Source organism: Dermochelys coriacea, chromosome 2 (genome assembly GCF_009764565.3).
Source record: "Dermochelys coriacea isolate rDerCor1 chromosome 2, rDerCor1.pri.v4, whole genome shotgun sequence".
Lineage (NCBI taxonomy): Eukaryota > Metazoa > Chordata > Testudines > Dermochelyidae > Dermochelys > Dermochelys coriacea.
In genome coordinates, this window is record NC_050069.1 from 258,099,897 (window position 1) to 258,121,947 (window position 22,051).

A 22,051-nucleotide genomic window follows, 5' to 3' on the forward strand; every position below is an offset into this window, starting at 1 on the left:
AAAAAAAATCACTGTGTCCTAATTCTTCAGGCCAAATGTAGCTTCAAAGGAAAATCTGTAAAAAGTGCACATTTTAAAAAACCTTTTGTAAAACCAGATTTTAATATTTACATTGTTTTGCAGTCAACAGCCATAAAAGATAATTTGCAATCTCTGTCAAATATTTTCAAAATATTTTTAATTTAGTTTAGCTTTCAAATATAAATGCCTCACTCTGCTTCCTTCAATTTCTTTCTCCATAGTCATGGTATCCTATACTAAGAGCTTCAAACCAAAATGTTAAGTTCTGAAAAGAATAATATAAAGCAAACAGGGACAAAATCCACTGTTAAACAGTTTACTGTATCAACACCAAACCCATCAGATCCATAATGTCAGACACACTCTGTAAGCTGAATAAGCAAAACATTTCCACAATGAGTGCAAGCCAGCAAAGTGTTCCATAAAATGACAACAAGGACATAAGATTCAGCCTTAATAGGTTCAGAGGTTATGTAACTCATTCTTTACTTAAGGGATATTCTACTACAAAACAAACAAGGAAGTGACTTTACAGTAAACATAACCTAAACTCCATAGACCAAGCAGGCTACACACGTTCAAAGACAGTGCAAAGACACAATGTTAGCTGTAAGGTTTGTATGTTTTTGTCCAAAAATGAACTGAACTAAAAATAGCTTCTGGTATTGAGACAGTTAAAGTGAATTCACTCTTGTACAGCACATGGCCCATGAATCACTTACATCTGACTAAAACACACAAGCCTTTAGTGGAACTTAAGTAAAAGGAATCATTATCATCAATTCAAGTTCCTTTTTTCTACTGAAAACCTTCATGTTCCTCTGAGAATTAATACGTATTTTTTTTCAAAATCAGTAAAGCAATTCTGCAGTTTTTGTCCTTGAGATATAAAAAAAGAATTCTTTGAGTGAAAAAGAAAGTAGACAATTTTCCAGAAAGTAACAGATATGGAATAATACCTGTGCATCATGGGAGATCTGCAACTTCTTGAGAGAAAAGGGAGTACATTTGCATACAAACAATAGAAATATGAAAAAACAATCATGAAAACTCACCACTAGGTTTCCTATCACCATGACCAGCAAGAAGACGAGAAGGCACAATGGTTGCCCAGCTACTTCCATACAATCCCACATGGTTTCAATCCATTCTCCACAGAGAATTCGGAATATAATAAGGAATGAATGGAAGAAATCGTTCATGTGCCAGCGGGGCAAATTGTTATTAGTGCTTATCTTGTTGACTTTTAGCAAGTAGTCTTTTCCAAAAAGCTGCATTCCTACCACAGCGAAAATAAAGACTATGATCGCCAGAACCAGGGTGAGGTTACCCAGGGCACCCACTGAGTTACCAATGATTTTAATGAGAGTATTTAAGGTTGGCCAGGACTTTGCCAATTTGAAGACTCTCAGCTGTGAACAAAACATAAAACAATGTCAGTTAATAGAACGACAGACATTTCTGGTACTGAATTATTAAAAAATGGGTAAAATATTAAATATTTTAATACTAGGAAACAAAGTGCAGTACAGAGTGATTTTAGCAGCAGTTTTGTTAGACTACCATAGCCATACTTATTACAGTACAGTTTGTGCTTCTCACATGACAGGCAATGAATTTTTTCAGAAAATATGCTATGCAGCATTAGGATTAGATGGGCGTGTCCACCTTTCCTGACTACTGTACCCCTTTCAGGAGTCAGATTTGTCTTGCGTTCTCCAAGTTTCACCACACTTAAAAACTACTTGCTTACAACATCATATATAAAAATACAAAAGTGTCACAGCACACTATTACTGAAAAATTGCTGACTTTCTCATTCATACCATATAACTATAAAATAAATCAGTTGGAATATAAATATTGTACTTACATTTCAGTGTATAGTATATAGAGCAGTATAAACAAGTCATTGTCTGTATGACATTTTAGTTTGTATTGATGTTGCTAGTGTTTTTTATGATGCCTGTTGTAAAACTAGGTAAATATCTAGATAAGGTGATGGACCCTCTGGAAGACGTCTGCGCACCCCTCAGGGTACAGGTACCTCTGGTTGAGAACCACTGTCCTATGTGATCAATTCCTTGCTGCTGAATGTTGGGGGTTGTGAAAGCAAGGAGAGAGAACATAGCCTCAGTCCTTAACATTACCTTTTGTGTTCCTGTGTCTCAAAAAAAGATAACTTTAAACAAGCTGCCTGGACTTTTAAGGGCCCAATCCCAAAAAGGGAGCTGCCACTCTTGTGTGTTCCTGAGTAGGATTTAGCAAGATATTGCTACCTTTCAGTCCCAGAGATTCACTTCTGTGCAGAGGACTATACAGGGTTGCCAACCCTCCAGGAATTAAAGATTATGTCATGTGATGAAATCTCCAGGAATACATCCAACCAAAACTGGCAACCCTAGGACCATAAGGCCTAAAAAATCACCTAAACCCCACTTAAGACCAATTTTGAGAACTTAATGGTGCTTAGGCCTATACTGGCTTTCTGCACAGGGGTTAATTTAATCCCTGCTGATGAGGGGTTGCAGGAGGCATTCAGCCGCTAGCAATATCAGGCCATACTTTTGCAATTTTCAGGAAGCAAATATTTATAGATGGTAAAGTTAGGGCAATTAAGTCTTCTTGAAAAGAAAAGTTTGTTTTCATGGTCTGGCAAAACTTGGGAAACAACAGAATGGGCAGAATGATTAGCACGGACATCTTGATACATGAATGCGACACAAATGTCAGGCTGGCAAGAAAACTACTTTTCTGTTCCAATACGTCAACAGAGTCTCTCATTAATGGAGTGTAACCCCCCTGCACATTTAAAGGGACTGACAGTGAAGGATTTTCACTGAAAGACAGGTTCTGTGTTTTGGTGATAGGTTCTGGGGAAAAAAAATCAGTTTGTGATTAATGCAGGGCTATCCACTTTTGACTACATTTAAAAATACAGTGCTATGTTTATTATGTATTTAAGGAATAAAACCCATAAAGTGACATATTACTAGTTCTTGAGCTTCACTGTTCATTAATTATCTACTGACTTTTCTATTAACTTCTATGCAAACTCAGTTTAAATGTGTTGCAAGTAACTGACACAGCTAGACAGAGTCAAATTTTGTTCTCATTTACTCTGTTGTAAATCTGGAGTAATTCCATTTGGCCCATCATCTATAATTAGTGTCTCTACAGGCATTCACTAATTTATAAAATTTGATTTCCTTTTCAATTAATGTAATTTTAAAGAATTTAATAAATTCTTGAAAGGGGTTATGTTTTGCAAAAGAGAATAAGGAAACATTACCAGTCTGAATGAGCGTAAAACAGACAGATTTCCCATGCTGGATAAACCCAGTTCCATTAGGCTTAGGATAACAATTATACTGTCAAAAATGTTCCAGCCCTGCTGAAAATAGTAGTAGGGATCTAAGGCAATTATTTTGAAGATCATTTCTGCTGTAAAAATCCCAGTGAAGACCTGTGGAAAGGAAAGAGGAAGTGAGATCAGTCTGTAAACACATCTCCTGTCATGAATGATTTCCTAATTTTCCTTAATTTTTAATTTCCTTAATTCCTTGATTTTCCTTAATTCAACTGATATGTTGAATTAAAATACAGAGACAACAAAATTTTACCAGCAAACCTTTCGTCTTTCATCTCTAATGTACTGTCAGTACTTATTGTCAGTATTATCAGCACTCTGGGCTTGTCTGATCCTTTTTCAATATTAGTATTGTTGTCAACAAACAACAACAACAGGGAATGAGCTATACCTTTGAATTAAGACACTAATTTTCATCTCCCTCTATCATACAAACAGATACCAATAATAAGGTGAGAGAATAAAGGAGCTTTTTAAAAAGCTTAAGTCCATCAATTTCAGTGGGGAGGTGAGAGTGATTGCATGACACAGTTAAAGAGGTACTTTTGGGTTCCAGCATACCTGTAGAGTTAGCCCTTTTGTTTCTGTTATTGCACCAATCCCATACAGCAAAGTCCTTGCACTTTCAGATTACTGCTGGCAGTGATGGTGATTAGGGCCTCTAATTTGAGTCTTATTATTCTTTTAAAAATAGACACAGAAATTTGCTTTTGAAAGTGCCTTGAGAACACTTTGTTTATTTATAACCTAGTTCAAATGTTGCACAGTGAAACTTTTTTAATCTGAACATTTTTCTGTACCACATAAACATACTTATGGAGGGGAGCCTATTTGTTGATGGCAAACCAGATTTTGAAGGAGGTATCTTATTTGAATCCATACTCGCAAACTGTGAAAATGCCAAATCTAGTGTTTTTAAAAACCCCTTAAAATAACTGATTTAAATACATAAGTACAAGGTTGTAAATAGTTGGCTTAGAAGAGAAGGTAGTATGTAGACACACAGTTTGTCACATACTGTTTTATTTTGAGCCTAACTCTCTGGTGAACAGTGCACACAGCTGTGTGTCTTGAAAAATCATCTACTGCATTTGCATATTGCAGCAGCTGATTTTCCATGATACAACAGCCTATGTCAATGCACACTGGAGATCAGAAGATATGTATATGTTATTGACTTAAGTCTACCAGTAATGTTCACACAAGAGGAAATTCTGTCTAACCTATAAGCAAAGTTTCTGCAATAGTGCTCCAGCAAGACAGATTAATGGGCTCTAAGTAACAACTAGGAAAACCAAATGAGATAAGGGAGGATCAGATAGAATTATAAAATGGCAATGCTATGGAACAAATGGCCAAACTTGTATTTGAGGAAGCTGCAACATTTACTCTATAATGCTTGGGGAATGAATAAACAGGTAGACAGACTTCCATATAGCATTTTTATATGTTTCCATATCTAAAATGCTTTTCTCTTTCTGATCAGGAAAATAAAATTTCTCTAGTCAAAACATTTTGGGTGGACCATCCTTCTTAAAAGGCCAACATGCTAAATTACTTCAGCCCAACTGGTCTCCAGCAGTGGTACTGCACCAGACAGACTCACTTCTGATTTCCAATAAGTTAACAACTTTTGAGTCACTGTGGTTAGGGATACTTAGTATTCCAGTGACTGAAAATTCCATGTGGATATTAAACATCATAGTCAATGGTTGTGAAGTTGTACCCAGGATCCTGACTCAAAAACTGATGATATCATGCTGAGCACATCATGCAATTGTCTTGCTGAGGGATGACTCAGGAGGAACAATTTCTTTTTAATCAATAATCTTTTGAGATGGAAACTCTAGGGCTAATAAGACATCAGAGCTTCTGAGGGAATCAGAATCTGTAAAGCCAGAAGTGACTCTTCTGTGTATTAGTTATAAATTCCAAACAGCAATGCATCACAAAATCACTGGAACCTTGTTCAGTGCTAGCTGTGATTGTACAAAAAACTGCTTTCACTAGCTAATCATCCAGATAGGGGATTACTTGGACATTGTCTTCAGGAGTGGAGCCATAAACTGGTATGGGCTATGGTATAAGATTCTGATAAGTATTAGTGATATTGCTAATCAGTCGAATTTAGATCAATAACCTCTTGATTTCTTTGGAAGGATGAAAAATATAGAAAATATTGCTGTCAGGTGTTGAAGAACTGGCATCACTACAGATAGCCTGGTCAGATGAAGCATGCAGAGATGTGAGTATAATTCTGCTATTTTGCTTGGTATCAGGTACAAACATTATCTTCTTTAGATGACGAGCCTGGGAAGTCAGAAGTCCAGAGCTTTGTCGCATAATTTTATGATGCAAATAATATCATCAGAACTGAAGCTCTTCAATGACTGATTCTCACAAGTGCCAGATGAAGGGTTGCACTCTCCCTTCTTATTGTCAGAGGATAAGGACGCTTGTTTCCTTTTCTTTCAATTGTTTCTTTCATGATTTCTTTAGAGAAAAAAGCAAATGGTCTTTTATTCCCTATGATTTCCCCCCATTTAATACTACCCTACCTGCTTGAGGAGGGATAGCTATAGGGAAAACTATCAGAAAACAGCGGAGAACTACTAGCGTTTTTGAGTTTGGCTAGGAAGAAGAGAATCCTGATTTTGCTCCTTTAGGAACTTGCAGTAAGGAGACTCAAGACAGACTGAGATTCTTCATAAAGTCATGCTAATAACTAGAGCCAGCTGGAAAAACTCTGATGAAACATTGTTTTATCAGAATTTGCCGATTTGCCAAAATCGAAACACAGTTGAAGAGACTCTTTGATCTCACCAATAATCCAAAAGAACTCAGGCAGGGCTCCTACAGAACTTCCATCAAAAACCTGCCAGGTTTCCTGCCAGCTCACCCGCCAGGATCCTCAGCATCCCAGCAGTTGGACGGCCAGTCCAGGGCTTTAAGGTATCAGGGGCTCTAGGGCTTTCAGGGTCCATGGCTCTGAGGCAGCCCACTATGCAAATTGCCTCTACTTCCAGGGTCCATGGCTCACCAAGTGAACTGCCTCAAAGCTGGGAACTCCAGAGCTTTCTATAGCCACAGCTCCAGCCAGCCAGCAAGACTGTCCTGCAGCTGAGGCTCCATTCCCTTTTATGGAGAATTTTGAAATTTTGGGTTTTCATTCCAAATCGAAACAAAACCAAATGTTGAGATATTGAAAACCTTGGTGAGCCAGAATTACCTTTCTGTGCCCAGCTCTACTAATAACCCATTTAAGTTTGGGTTTAATAAAACTGAGAAGGAAGGGCCCAGGATGCTCTTGAGCCACTGATATTTCACCTGAAGAACTGTCCTTTCACAGCAGCCCATTGCAAACAGCACTGTAAGAAGAATGCCTGCTTGGTTTTATTTTTTCATCATTACCACAAACAGAAGAAATGGCTCCAGCACAGCAGTACTGAGAGACTTGGAGCAAGATAAGGTTGACTGCTTTTCAGCTTCTTTTGTTTCCTGTCTCTGTTTTCTCCTCTACTCAGAGTGATCGCACATAGGTCATCTAGACTCTGCCAGGCAGAATTGTGGGGGAGTCACACAGGAATCTAAAGTTACCCATGTAACTTGCCATCTGACCACTTGCTGAGAAGCCCCAGGATCTGGGAGACTTCAATTTTGTCCATGTGGGGAATAAGATCAGGGATCAAAATTCCTGCATATGGGTTTATTGTTAAGGGGAGTCAACACAGCCCAATTAGAGGACTATTTAGCTTCTTTTATAGTTGGTGCTATCCACGAAGAGCAATAACAGAGGTCTGGGAGCAAGACAGAAGTCCATCACTGACATAACTACAAAGGGAAATCTCTCAAGACTGAACAGCTTAAGATGTGGTGATTGGTCCATCTGCCTAGGAGAGTAATTGACACTGCTGGAGGAAGCCAATTGGTGCAGTTACGAGAACAGAGAGAAGTAGTGAGGGAAAATTCTGTATCTGGTGGTCAGCAGATTCCAAGAGAAAAGGACTACTCTGAGAAGCCTAACTGTTGCTTCTGTCTGTTTGTACCTGTTAGCTCCAGGAGTCCATGTTGGTGGAATTGTGTGAATGGACACATACATACTTTCTCAAGTATTTCAATAATTGATTGCTACCATTTTTTTTTACAAAAATGAAAATAACCTTAAATCCAGTATGTGCTTCTTTCTGGATGATAATCTGTAGAGGAATATACTGCCTGTATTTTCTCTAGAATATGGCTAATAGTTTCAAAGGCTTTAGTTATTCTGAGTACCTCAATTTCTGAGTGCCCAACATGAGAGCCCTTAAAATAGCTTGATTTTCAGAAGGTGGGTGTTCAGCACGATCTGAAATCAGAGCGCTGTAGCTGTCTCAAGCTGGGAAACCCCAAAATGAGTAAACCTGTTGGGCTTAGTGTGTAGGCGCTGGGGTCTTGGTGGCCTATGATATACAGGAGATTGGATTAGATGATTTGGTGGTCCCATCTGGCCTTGAAAATCTTGGCTGTAGTACAACTATAAAAGTGATAACTCAAGGCTACTTCCCCACTGGGGCACTAGCTTATTTTTTCCTTAGTATTCTTTAACTTAAAAAATCACTAATGTTCAGTAAACTATACATCCTTATTATTGATTTTTAAAAACTTTTTAAGATTCTTCTTCCTTCACTTCTTAGAATAGTTACCCACTGGAAATCTGTTGGTCTCAGCACTGGAGTGACACTTTATTGTCCACCAATGAGCAGCAGAGTATACTTGCTTAGTGACAGCAGACACATATCCTTTCTTCATTTCTCTTCAGCTGCCAGGAGGACCACCAAATAAAGAAAGCTACCCTTGCTTGGCAAGGCATGTACAAGGTTGTGCTGACAGCACACCAAATGGGTTCTTCCTAAGACCTTTAGCTCCAATAGTTTTCAGCCTTCAGAACTTGAAAAAGCAGAAATAAACTCTCCAGATATAATTTTGGGTTCAAATTCACTTACCAGATTGCCTATGTAAAGCATATCATCAAACTCCTTTGTCATCTTGTAATGCTCCAGGGCCATGAAGAGAGTATTCATCACAATGCAAAGGGTGATTGTGAGGTCAGTAAATGGATCCATTACCACAAACTTTACATGTTTCTTGATTAACAACCACAATGGACAGCAATCCCAAATGAGAAATTTAACGGCAAAATGATTCCAGCATGGAGGACATCGCTGTTGTGATTCCTCAAGCTCTAAGTGAGAAGCAGAACATGAAGTAATAGTCAAACAACACTGAATTATGTGACAAAAGAATACTTTAAACGAATCAAAGCACAGAAGAAAACCCACCAGCATCCATCTAAATGACCAAGAATCTGCTTTTTAATAGACAAATAGTCCTACCCCAACAACCTGGTAAAACATAAACTCTTTGAGGACATGGATTGTCTTTATTTTTTGCATATTGCACAGGACCAAGCACACTGTTGACTTAATCCTCAAAGCCGATAACACAGGGGTTGGCAACCTGCGGCATGCGGCCCATCAGGGTAATTCGCTAGCTGGCCACGAGACATTTTGTTTATGTTGACAGTCCACAGGCACAGCTCCCAGCAGCTCCCAGTGGTTCACTGTTCCCGACCAATGGGAGCTGTGGGAAGCGGCGGCCAGCACTTCCCTGCAGCCCGCCGCTTCCCGCAGCTCCCAAGCACTGTTTACACTGGGGGCTAGGTCAATATAACTACGGCTTGGTCTACATTACACAGTTAGGTCAGCGTAAGCTGCCTTACATTGACCTAGCTGTGGAAGTGTCATTACATAAATTTGGCTCCTGCGGATATAAGTGCCTTTCTACGTTGATTTAGTAACTGTTGAGTGGCGTACAGTCCAGATAGATGTAATTAGGTTGATGCAGTGTCAGTGTAGACACTGTTGCTTACGTCGACTGTTACTGGCTTTCAGGAGCCATCCCACAGTGCCCCACACCGACAATATAATCGATACAAGTGCTATTGGTGAGTATGAGCACCATAACAGAACAACTAAACAATTACAGTCTGTTTATAAACAGTCCCATCTCTTCAGCCAGGGTGCAGCCTCTATGCTCTTCTCTTCACTGAGAGACAAAACTACAGTATCACATATTGAGATTCTACTAGCAAACTTTTAAAAATATGGGATGAAATCACTGGGTCTTTAATGGGGCCAGGATTTCACCATGAGTTTGAGTATTCTGTCTGCATCCTGTAGGCCAGATTGTATACTTTGTACATAGGCCCTTGTTGTGTCTGGAATGAAGACCCCTGTCCCAAGGGTGAGGAAGCTGTGGGATATCACCCTACATTCCTTTTCAGTCACATAACATTTTCAGTTACGTAGAACAATGTCTGTGCCGATGGCATAAAGGTTTCATATGCACAAGCTCCTACAGAGTCTTGTATCAGTCGGCCATTTTTACTGTGCAAGGAATTGGGTGGAACCGCAATGGAGACCTTTTTCATGCTGGCCCTGATTCATCAAGGGACTTGAGTACGGGTTAGGGTATATGCTTAAATCACTAGCTGAAGCAGTTTCACTAATCAAGTAGTTAAAATTAAATATGCATTTAAGTCCCTTGCTGAATCAAGGAACTGATTGTAAAAGCACTCCATTCAAGTTCCACTTCCTTCTTTGCACAACTAAAATGACACACTTGAAGTTAGCCTTTTAGAACTACTCATGTGCTAAAGTTACACACAACTGATCTCAATGTGCAAATGCAGACTATATTTTAAAATGCTCAGGACCCAGTCTAACTTCCGTCGAAGCCAAAGGAAAAATTCCCATTGATTTCAAAAGGAACTGAATTGAGTAATTAGTACACAAACTGCATTAGTTATGCATGCACGTGCACTGAAGCCTACTGTATTTTGTAACTAGAGCTGATTTGAAATTTTTATGGAAATCATTTATTTGCTGAAAAAGGCAGATTTGGGTCCACTAAAATGATTTGTGAATTCAGGTCCATTTTGGCAAATTATTTCAAATCAGAAAAACAACAACAACCCAGAAATGTTGAATTGGTTTGTTTTGGCATTTTATGAAATTAAACATTTAAGCTTTTTCTTCAGAAAGATGTTTCATTTCAAAATTTACTTCAATTTTATTGAAAAAAATTAAAATGTTTTTAAAATCTCAATACTGAAACAAAACATTTTATTTGACTTTAATTTTTTTTTAACTTTTCAATTTTGCTAAACAATTAAAAAAATTCCATTTTGGGTCCATCTGAAACAATTCCCCCCCCAGATTTTTCAATTTGGCCACCACGTCAAAAACATCAGTTATCCATTCAGGTCTATTTGTAAAATTGGCAGACTGTTGTCAATGGGGCTGCTATCATAAAACTTACTACTCAGTCAAGTCAAACCAATTTTTCCTGGAATACTCAAAGACACTTCTCCTCAAAGAGGACTATCTCCCTGGCAAATTTTAACTTTCTACTTCAGTCTCTTCAGCACCAGAACACTTAAAAATAGACACATGGATAATCTTTATAACAGGGATGGGATTTTTTAAAAACTTTCCTGGTATTCAAACATCTCAACCAATTTTGCTAAAAGTTCAGATACAGAAATTTTCCACTCCTGTTCTAATAAAACAAAAATATAGATAGTACTTACTATACCCCAAGAAGAGTGACCATCATTTGTCAAAATAATTTAAGAGCAATAGTGGAAATGATAGTCTAACCTACAGTGAGGCATTAAAGATTAGACCATACCAGCTAATTAATTTAATGTAACTTTTTCTAACTGATTTAGCTTCTTACAAATTTATTGATTTTGGCACCATAGCTTAATATGATAAACACCATGTCAGCTATATGACTATTTCTTACCTACATTAATTTTTGAAACCCATGGCAGATATGACAGCCTTTGTTATGGGTGAACTGCAAAGGGAAAAATAAGATTGGACCCAGGCCCTTTTATTTTCTTCCTTCTGGTGTATAAAGAACACACAGAACATTGGTTTTGTTTATGGTTTATTTCTTGTTAGTTTTTTTAAATTAGAAATTCAGGTCCTTTCTAACTTGTAGGACTCTGTGGAGTACTAGTGATGTGATGAGATCATACAAGTAAACAGAATGAAACGTGCAACTGAGAGGGGAAGGCGGTTTTTTTGTTGGTGGTTTTTTTTGTCAAACTATTTAACTCATTGGACCAGATCTTCAGCTAGTGGATTTTTGATGTTGAGTCAAAACATCATGGCCCTTTGTTTTGTGTTAACACATATTTAACTTCAATAACTAATTAAAGTTTTGGAGTAAAGAAGCCTTTGCTAAAGAATTAACTACACAGGGCACAGATAAACCTAGTCTATACTCTCACTGTGGCATTAATTCCAATTATCTACACTTCAGTTAACTCGCCCCGAGTTAGCTTCTCCTGAGAGAGAGCGGCCACATGTGAAGTAACACTTGTTGCACAGAGCGATCGTGCTAGCAGCTGACGAGTTGTGCTGACTCCAGCTATAGCTTATACCCAAAGAGGGATCAGCCAACTGGGGTTAAAAGCACCATGATGCTCAGGTTAATATTTTTTCTATGTAGATGGCACTTGAGGTAGGGGTAACACTCAAATTATTACTTGAGTTATAATTGGGCTCCTTGTCTGCTCCTCTCTCCTGCCTGTGGCCTGTACCTTTCACCTGGGAAAAACCTTAGCCCACAGTAACTGGCCTTTAACCACAGGAAGTCTGTGTTCCCATAAGCAGACTCCGGGGGGTTTAAAAGGCCACTTCTACAGGACACCTGCTGCTGGTGATGCCTGGGCATACAAATAGGTGCTGGCTGCCATGGAGAGAGGAGCAAGTGCAGATAAGCCTGCTCACCTCCCTTCTCCATGACCAGTACTGCAGTGATATACTTAGTTCAGGCTCCCATGCCTACTGAATTATCGGTCATGGCCTCTACTCCAGCCTGGCCAGCTCAACCTACAAACATTTAGATTTTGTTTAGCAACAAAACTTTGGGAGCTCTAAATAGCTGTTAAATTACACACGGTGAGTAGCTCTGCGCTATACTGTATCAACAAGGGCTCATTGGCCTAGACACAGAGGTGAAAGTAACTTAAAGGACTTACCGGTACTCCAGAGTCCTGATGAGGGGGCGGGGCCTCAACTGGAAGAGGCAGGGCCTTTAAATCCCCAGGCACTTTAAATCAGGATTTAAAGGGCCTGGGGCTAGGGCTGTGGGAGCAGCAGTTGGGAGCCCCGGGCCCTTTAAATCACTCCCTGAGCTCCCAGCTGCAGAGGCAACTGAGAGCCCTGGGGTTCAATGGTAATTTAAAGGGGGGCTATTTAAAGGGCCTGGGGCCACCACTACTGCCCCAGCCCTTTAACTTGCCACCGGAGCCCCACTGCCGCTACCCCAGGGCTCTGGCAACAACGCTCCGGGGACAATTTAACTTTTTGAGGGCCGGATTAACTTTTTGTGGGCCTGGCGTCAAACATATTTGAGGGCCCCCCTGGGGAAAGAAGAGGCCAGGGGCAAGAGCACAGCGGGTCATGGTGGTGGTGGTGGTGGGGGGGAAAGGATTGGACCCCAGCTGGAGCGAGGCAGGGGCCAGGGCAAGATGAGCACAGTGAGGCATGGGGGGAGAATTAGTCCCTCCTGACTGGAGCAAGGCAGGGGCTGGGGGCAAAACTACAGTAGGGCGGGAGCTAGGGTTGGTCCTTGGAGCAAGGGAGGGGCTGGGGGTAAATTGCAAGGGCAGCAGGGCTGGGGAGGGGGTAAACAGGATCCCCCACACACTCCCCTGCCCACATAGAGTGGGTACTTACCTTCTCCCTCGTTTTAGCCCATTCTCTTTGTCTCTCTCTGCACCAAGCTGAGGGTGGGGGTGCACTGAGAACAGGGCTGGGGATGCAGGGTCTGGGAGGGAGTTAGGGTGCAGGAGCAGGCTGGGGGTTGGAGTGCAGGGTCTGTCCAGGAGCTAGAATGAGGGAGGGGGCTCAAGGTTGGGGCAGGAGGTTGGTATGTGGAGCACTTACCTAGGGCAGCTCCCATTTGGTACGAGGGGTGCAGGTGGGTATGTGGGGTGGGGGAGGGTGCAGGAGCTCCCATTTGGTGTTCGGGTGGGGGTGGGGATGTGGGGGGTGCAGGACTCAGGGCAGAGGGCTGGGGGTGTGGCCTGGGGTCGTGGGAGTGTGAAGGGGTGCAGGAGTCAGGGCAGAGGGCTGGGGTCGCGGCTCATGGCAGGGGACTGGAGGGGGTATGCCCTGATTCCACCTCCTTCCCCAAGGCCCTGCCCCCGCCTCTTCTCTGCTTCCTCGTGCCAGCAAACAGCTGATCGGCAGCAGAGAGAGAGAGTGAGGGGGGAGGGGGAACGCAGCACACTGGGGGAAGAGGCGGGGGAGGGGGGAGCTGGGCTGCCAGCGGAGCCTGCCCTGCAGCAGCAGGACAGAGCCCCGGGAGAAGGCAGCACCAAGCTTCTGCCCCCATAGGAGAGAGCCGGGGGTGGAGAAGAGAGGCCAGGGCCCCTTCCAAACGTGGGTCCTTTAAATAGCCACTGAAGCCCTACTGCCGCTACTCCAGGGCTCCAGCAGCGGGGCTTTGGTGGAAATTTAAAGGGCCCGGGGCTCCAGCCACTGCTGGGAGCCCCAGGCCCTTTAAACTGCCGCGTAGGGAAGCCGGTCCGCCCCGGTATGGTGCACCGGCTCTTGCCGGTATGCCGTACTGGGGGGCGTACCGGCTTACTTGCACCTCTGCCTAGACATCTAAGTTGCCTGAAAAACAGATTTGTAACACAGCTGTATAACACAATCTGTTTCTGAATGCAGACCTCTTCGATACATAGTCCAAGACTTGTCCATGCATCAGTTTGTGGGACAGATGTGTGTTGAAAACCATTTCTGTTAACAACAATGTATCAGTTACTATGAAACTATAGCCAGGATAAACTGAAATGCTGTTGAACTGAAGAAGTGGCGGGGAGAGGGGATGGCTGTTCATTGTCATTGTTTATGATTTGTAGACCAGAAGTTTAATTCCTTTCCACTGTCTTTCTATGTTTCAAGGAAAGAGTTTTCATTTCTACACTGTGGTGATGAAGGAGCTGTTCTGAAAAAAAAATTATGATGAGATTCTATTCAAATAGATTTTATTCAGATAGAGTCATGAATCTGAAGCCCAGAAAAAAGCTTGTTCACAATAAATATTACACAAATGGCTGATGTAGAAAGTTTGTTTACTTGATAATCACTTATATTTAATCAGAGCTCTCACCAAGTCAGCTAATAAATATTCTGAATTTTCTGTGTGTGTGGGTTGGGGGAGTGGGGTGGGGACAGTTTGAAAACCAAACTCAGATCTGGATCTGAATTTCCAAAAATGTCCCTGTGTTTATAAACAACTCCCTAACTTTCGATGCAATACATAACAAAACCCAAACTGTGACTAGGTACCGATCCTGCAGCTGGCTCATTGTAAGCGTACCCACAAGTGACTTCAATGAGGCTTCACAGGGAGTCTATTACAGTTTCAGGGCTACACTTATCAATGCCATCCTCACTGTGTACCAAGTGAAATGTACAAAGGTTGCTGTATTCATAAAACATAATTATAATCTATTTTAAAGTGGATTAGTCTGAAAACTGATGCTTTCTCATGTGGGATGAGTGCCAACGACCCAGATTAAGCAGATTATGGCTTTGACTGAGGTGAGATATAGCAAGTTAATATAGCACAATAGTATAAAAAATGGCAACTAAAAACAGGACTGAAAACATGTGAATAAGTTTTTGTGTGAGAAAAATCCAAATTTGCATGTGAAAATTCATATTTGTGCATAAAAGACTGGGTAATCCCACCTCTAATTATCCCTTTTGAGCATGCAAATACTAGTTTTTATGCACAAATGCTGCTTTTGTGCATGCCAGCTGATGTGTGCTTAGTTTTAGAGGCCACTTTTATTTATTTAATTAGATGTATAAATATTTGTCTGTTCTATGATCTGGATGCATATACAAACAGGACAGAAATATAATTCATATTTATAAATTGAAAACAGAACCCAACGTCCCAAAAACAAAGACTCAATTAAACTGCATAATTGAAAAATCCTTAACAGGAGCAAGAAATTATGCCTGGACTCTATCCAGACACAGGTGGATTGGAAGCAAGTGGGACCCAGCAATTGGGTATACTTGCAGGAAACTGTTTGCTGTACAATGGACTACACGTATTGTTCCACACAGCAGTGCCTGTTACCATTACTTCATAAGAAATATTTGGAAATCTCTCAGTTACGGCCATCATTTTCAAGCATGGCCATCATTTTCAAGTATTACAGTTGTTGCCAGATGTAAATTTTTGAACGGGGGATGAAATAATGCCCCCACCCACCAAGTGATTAATGACTGAGGATGCAGTCAGAAACAAGTTGATAGTATATGCGATCTGATACGCTAATATTGTTCTAGAACCTTTTAACAACCCTTAAATAAAAACAAATAATAAGGATACCTTAAATAAATAACAGCAATTTTCACTTTATTTATATACTACGTGCCTCACAATTAGAGTTGGGAAAAATAGTATTTTTTGTCTTGTAAATATTTGTGGACAAATACTAGTATTTTGAAAATAATCATAAATTTGATACAAATCTTGGGGTGGGGATTTTGCTATCTCTGCCACTGAACTAACATTTTAGTGGTTGGGATGATCCAAAGTCATGAACTTGACACAGTTGGAAATTTACCATTTTCACCTACTCTGCTCTTTTCAGAAAATGATTTTTGCTTTTAGGAAAAATTCTAGACAAGATTGAAAACGGTTTTGTTTTTTGGAAACACATTTCATGCAAGTTGCACCTGCAATGCGGTTCAATTGACTAGCAACGAGAATATTTTTGAATATCTCATCTTGATTATTATTTACAAAAAAAGTGTATTTCACTTACTCTTTTACCTTTATATACTTAAATTTGATGCAATTTGGAGTGCTGGATGTCAGGATCTCATTTACACTCCTGTATGGGCTGCTCATATAATTGGAGCTTGCATGGAGGAGGGGAGAGCTGCTGCCAGTGGGCTACTTCTTCACCTCTCAGGCAGGTAAGAGGGGAATGGGCAGAATCTTGACTCCACCTTGTCCATGTGCTGGCCCATGAACCAGAACTGGGGCCGAGTAGGCAATAATTTCTGTCAGTAGGGCTCCTGCAGATTACTTCCCCCTGAAGCAAGGAGGAAGCAGGAACTAACCTGTGACTCTCACAGTCCAAGTTCCAGCCTTGCTTTCAGGGCAGTGCACCTATGTGCTGCTCCTCCCTCAGGCTGGATTGTAAGGTTACAATCCAGCCCATTATATTTGTGGCATAATGATCACACTAACCTCTAGTACAGCAACTTTTTTGGTAGTAACAGATATTGAAATTTATGACATTATGATCTTTGCCACCAATATGTACTTGGGTTTGAATTAAGGAATCAATAAGGAATATCTTACCTTCCATGGCACTGGTAATGATACTGACTGCACTCACTGCTCGTTGTCTTTGAAATGGCTGGTCACAATGGTCCACTGAAAGGCGATGGGGCATCAAAAGCTGCTTCTTGCTTGCCTCATCAGATGGAGAGGCCTATTTAAATGGACATACTTGGTCAGCAAGGCACAAGAGAGGATGAAGTCAGGGCAGACATGGAGTAGAATTTTCAAACTCAAGGAGCCTAAGTTTCTTGAGACTTTTATTTTGAAAATGGGACTTAGGTATTGCAACATTGAGCAGAGCAACCCTTAAAAATCTGGGACTAAGTCTCTTTTGAAAATATCACTTAGGCATCAAAGTCAGACAAGTTCTTTTAAAAATTTTGCCCCTTGATCTAGATGCACTGATCCAGACTGAATATGTAAAAATATGCAAGTGAGGAGGAAGGGTATTTCTAATATCAGAGAAACATCAATTCAATAGGCTCTTAGCTTGTGAAAGAAACTCTATTTAATTACAATAATTATAACATTATTTCTGAAATGGGTTAACTGTTTAATTATATGGGTACCAAAGGAAAAGGGAAATGAACAAAAGCTCCAGTTATTGGCCTCTAATATCAAACAAAGCAAATGCTAGGGGTAAAAAGTGCCTCTTCATCACATGGCTTTTCTTGGTCTGCAGTGTTGCCAACTATTAGGAATTTATCACCAGTCTCGCAGTATTTGGTGTTCTAGCTGCTGGAGTTTTGCAATTTTGTGAGAATCTCAGCTTCCATTCGAAGAAAAATATGTTTCTAGCCTTCATGGCTGCAGAGAAACATTTGAAAAAACAAAACCTAAAGGCTCAAAACCCAGAAGGCAAGTAAAAGAACCTTTATAAATTTATTATTTTTTAAAAATCATGATTTTTTAAGCCAATCTCATGATTTTGAAGGTTTGGGGTTGGCAATACTGAGCCAGGCAACACGATAGATAGAATATTCTCATGCACATGTGGTGTCATAAATATAAAGGGAAGAGTAACCACCTTTCTGTATACAGTGCTAGAAAATCCCTCCTGGCCAGAGGCAAAACCCTTTCACCTGTAAAGGGTTAAGAAGCTAAGATAACCTCGCTGGCACCTGACCAAAATGACCAATGAGGAGACAAGATACTTTCACATCTGCGGGGGGAGGGGGTGGAGAGGGGAACAAAGGATTCGTCTGTCTGTGTGATGCTTTTGCCGGGAACAGATCAGGAATGTAGCCTTACAACTGTTAGTTAGTAAGTAATCTAGCTTGAAATGGGTTAGATTTCCTTTTGCTTAATGGCTGGTAAAATAAGCTGTGCTGGATGGAATGTATATTCCCGTTTTTGTGTCTTTTTGTAACTTAAGGTTTTGCCTAGAGGGATTCTCTATGTTTTGAATCTGATTACCCTGTAAGGTATTTACCATCCTGATTTTACAGAGGTGATTCTTTTACCTTTTCTTTAATTAAAATTCTTCTTTTAAGAACCTGATTGATTTTTCCTTGCTCTTAAGATCCAAGGACTTGGATCTGTGTTTACCAGTACAAATTGGTGAGGATTCTTATCAAGCCTTCCCCCAGGAAAGGGGGTGTAGAGTTTGGGGGGATATTTGGGGGAAGATGTCTCCAAGTAGGCTCTTTCCCTGGTCTCTGTATAAGACGCTTGGTGGTGGTAGCATATGGTTCAAGGACAAGACAAAGTTTGTACCTTGGGGAAGTTTTTAACTTAAGCTGGTAAGAATAAGCTTAGGGGATCTTTCATGCAGGTCTCCACATCTGTATCTTAGAGTTCAGAGTAGGGAAAGACCCTTGACATATGGTATCTACGATGAGACCGAATACTCTCACACTTAAAAGAATGCAAACAGTAAGAATTCTTTTAGTATGAGCTACAACTTCACACAGAGACAAAGCCTGTTTGCTTTACTTATGCCAATGCTCCCACAGGAGGAAGGGACAGTGGATCCTGCACTCAGAGTTGGGAGATCAAGGTTCAATTCCCTGCTCTACCACAGACCTCCCTGTGTGACCTGAACAAGTCACGTGCCTCCATGTGGCTCAGTTCCCCAACAATAAAGGGGAGATGATAATATTTCCCTCCCTCACAAGGGTATGATAGAGATAAACAGACTAAAGACTGTGAGCTGCTCAGATGCTACAGTGATGGAGGCCAGATGAGAACCCTGCAATCTGACCTGAATCCAATGGCACCTGACTACCAGTGTTGGGTCTGGGTCATGTGGGAAAACAACCAGATCCTCTCAGGCTGGAGTCGGATCTCCTGCCTGTGGGGTCGGTATGGCAGCAGCTCTATGCCCTGCTCTTGTGGGCACTGCCACCCCGCTGCACTGTATGTGCTGCAGAGCGTGCAGAGGAGCTGCAGCATCTTTCACACCACAGGACACCCAGCACAGCAAGGGGTGGTGGACAGCAAGACCAGGGCACACATGCTGACCTCATCGGCAGGAGGAGGAGAGTTGAACACATGGGAAGGAGGCATCGTTGTCATTGACTTAGTTTTGGGGGAAGGGCTGGATTGGAAAACCACTCAACCCTCCCAGACTTGGGTCAGGTCAGTTGGGCCCAGTTCTCATTTGGGCCCCCAAATTAGGCCCAAGCAGACTGCTAGGCCTGATGGGTCCAGGACCCCGTCTTACAGTCAAACTCATGGGAGGGTGTGGGAGAGAAAATCTCTGCTAGGTTTCCCTTACAAAGCTTTATATGGGAGAAAAGATGGCTGCTTTTGTCCCTCCCTGCAGAGGAATGAGCTACTAGGTCCACCCACAAGCCCTGTGGAACCTCCTGGATCTGCAGTGACCACAAGGAATGAATGGGAGGCCTGGACCATCAACCTGGAAGCCTTGTGGTTCTGCACTGTCTCTGTTGCCAGGGCATTTCTGGCCACATTCACTGTCAGTGCAGCATTGGAGCCATGCACTACCAGGAACCCCCACTGGCCCTAGGTACACCAGGACACCCCTTAGAGGTGACTTCTCCACCAAAGGCGGGGTTGGGCAAGAAAGGTAATTCAGTGACAGTGGTAACATTCTGGAAAAAAAAATGGTCTTCTGATCTGGACTGTGAGCTCTTCAGAGCATAAGAATGGCCATACTGGGTCAGACCAATGGTCCATCTAGCCCAGTATCCTGCCTCTCGACAGTAGCCAGTGCTAGATGCTTCAGAGGGAATGAACAGAACAGGGCAATTTTGAGGGATCATCATCCAGTCCCAACTTTTGGCATTTGGAGGTTTAGGGATATGGGGTTTCATCCCTGACCATCTTGCTAATAGCCATGGGTGGACCTATCCTCTATGAACTTATCTAATAGCCATTGATGGATGTCTCTTCCATGAGCTTATCTAATTCTTTTTTGGACCCCGTTATAATTTTGGCCTTTACAACATCCCCTGGCAAAAAATTCCACAAGTTGACTGTGCATTGACTGAAGAAGTACTTCCTTTTGTCTATTTGAAACCTTCGGCCTATTCATTTCATCAGGTGATCCCTAGTGTTATGTGAAGAGGTAAATAACACTTTCTTAATAAAAAGAAAAGGAGTACTTGTGGCACCTTAGAGACTAACAAATTTATTAGAGCATAAGCTTTCGTGAGCTACAGCTCACTTCATCGGATGCACCAAATGCATCCGATGAAGTGAGCTGTAGCTCACGAAAGCTTATGCTCTAATAAATTTGTTAGTCGCTAAGGTGCCACAAGTCCTCCTTTTCTTTTTGCGAATACAGACTAACACGGCTGCTACTCTGAAAACTTTCTTAATAAATTTCTCCACATCAGTCATGACTTTAGAAACCTCTATCATATCCCACTCCTTCATCATCTCTTTTCTAAGATGAGCCATCCCAACCTTTTTAATCTCTCCTCTTATCGAAGCTGTTCCATACCCCTAATCCTTTTCATTGCCCTTCTCAACATCTTTTCCTATTCTTTTTTTTTTTTTTTTAGATGAGGTGACCAGAACTGCATCCATGTTGTGTACTCCTCAGAGTAGAGACTGCCTTTTTGTTATATGTTTGTACAAAGCCCAGCACAGTGGGTGTGAGACCATTAGGTGCCACTACACATAAAATAATAGTCATAATACTGACAATATAGAACGTCAAATTTCTGTGGCTGGAAATATCAACCATTGGCAGACCAGAGAAGACTACTATAAGGAATTTTAAAGCATCACTTCAACCATTGGCTAAACTAGGCTACCAGCAATTGCTTTTTAAAAAAATATGAGTTATTAATTTCTTTTATAAAAAAAAAGTTAATCAGCATACATCAGGTTACTGACAGAATCATAATCAAAGTCAAAATCATAATAAAGGAAAAGTTATTGTAATCAAAACCTATTTAAAGAAAATCCTGTAAATGTGAACAAAATAAGAAGTCATCAGGCTATCTGGGGTTTATGGAGCAGGGGAAGACAGAGAGAGAGAGAGAGAGAGAGAGAGAGAGAGGAGGAGGGAGAGATTTTAGATAAATTAGCTTGCTTTACTTTTTCCCCCTTCAAAAACCCCACAACAAATCAAAGAAACAAAAACATTTTATTAAAAAAGAAAATATTTACAAAATTACATAGCCATTGACACCAATTTGGCATACATAATAAAATACATAAAAGTGAAAGAAAATATTACAAAAGAAAAAGAAATAACCTGGCAAAGGAACTACGGAAACAAATTTCAAAGTAAAAAGAAACACAAATAAATGAAAATGAATAAGAGAGAAGAAATTGCTCTTCTAATTTCCTCTGCAGAACAAAGCATAAATAAATCTCCCACTTCAAATTCTTTTGGATTATTTATCTCTTCCTCTTTTTAAAAATCATGATATCATATTTCTACTTGCTGTGACACACAGTTTAAGCACAAAAAAGTAGTGCTTCTTGTATTGTGCCATCCAGAAAGCCCAAACGTTTTGATTATAAGAAAAATACCATACCTCTGCTGGCTTGAGCAGAAGTGCTCGTGTCAAGAAACACCTCAACAACCCTTATGCAAAACATGTTTTTTATGCTCAGGTGCACAGAGAATACATTCCTTAAGGTCCAAAATTGCAAAAATAAATGTGACATATGCGCCACAATATTTTTCCAACAGGATTGTTCATGGGCATACTTCCTGTTACATTTATCATTATACAATGCATCACTATGAGAGTTTAGTTTGAATAGGACTAGCAACATAAAAGAATACGGAGT

General features: G+C 40.9%; 1 protein-coding gene across 5 annotated transcripts in view; it reads right to left on the reverse strand.

Annotated features, from left to right (window-relative positions):
- The window catches only part of LOC119850826 (sodium channel protein type 5 subunit alpha-like), a 320,846-nt gene that overhangs the window by 139,727 nt on the left and 159,068 nt on the right, over positions 1-22,051 (reverse strand). For all 5 annotated transcript variants that reach the window (XM_043509706.1, XM_043509704.1, XM_043509702.1 and 2 more), the window contains 4 exons: positions 16,853-16,985; positions 8,374-8,612; positions 3,314-3,487; positions 1,077-1,433 (listed from right to left, as the gene is read on the reverse strand). In XM_043509706.1, coding sequence (XP_043365641.1) covers positions 1,077-1,433; positions 3,314-3,487; positions 8,374-8,612; positions 16,853-16,985 — 903 coding nt within the window. The remainder of the gene's footprint in view (positions 1-1,076; positions 1,434-3,313; positions 3,488-8,373; positions 8,613-16,852; positions 16,986-22,051) is intronic.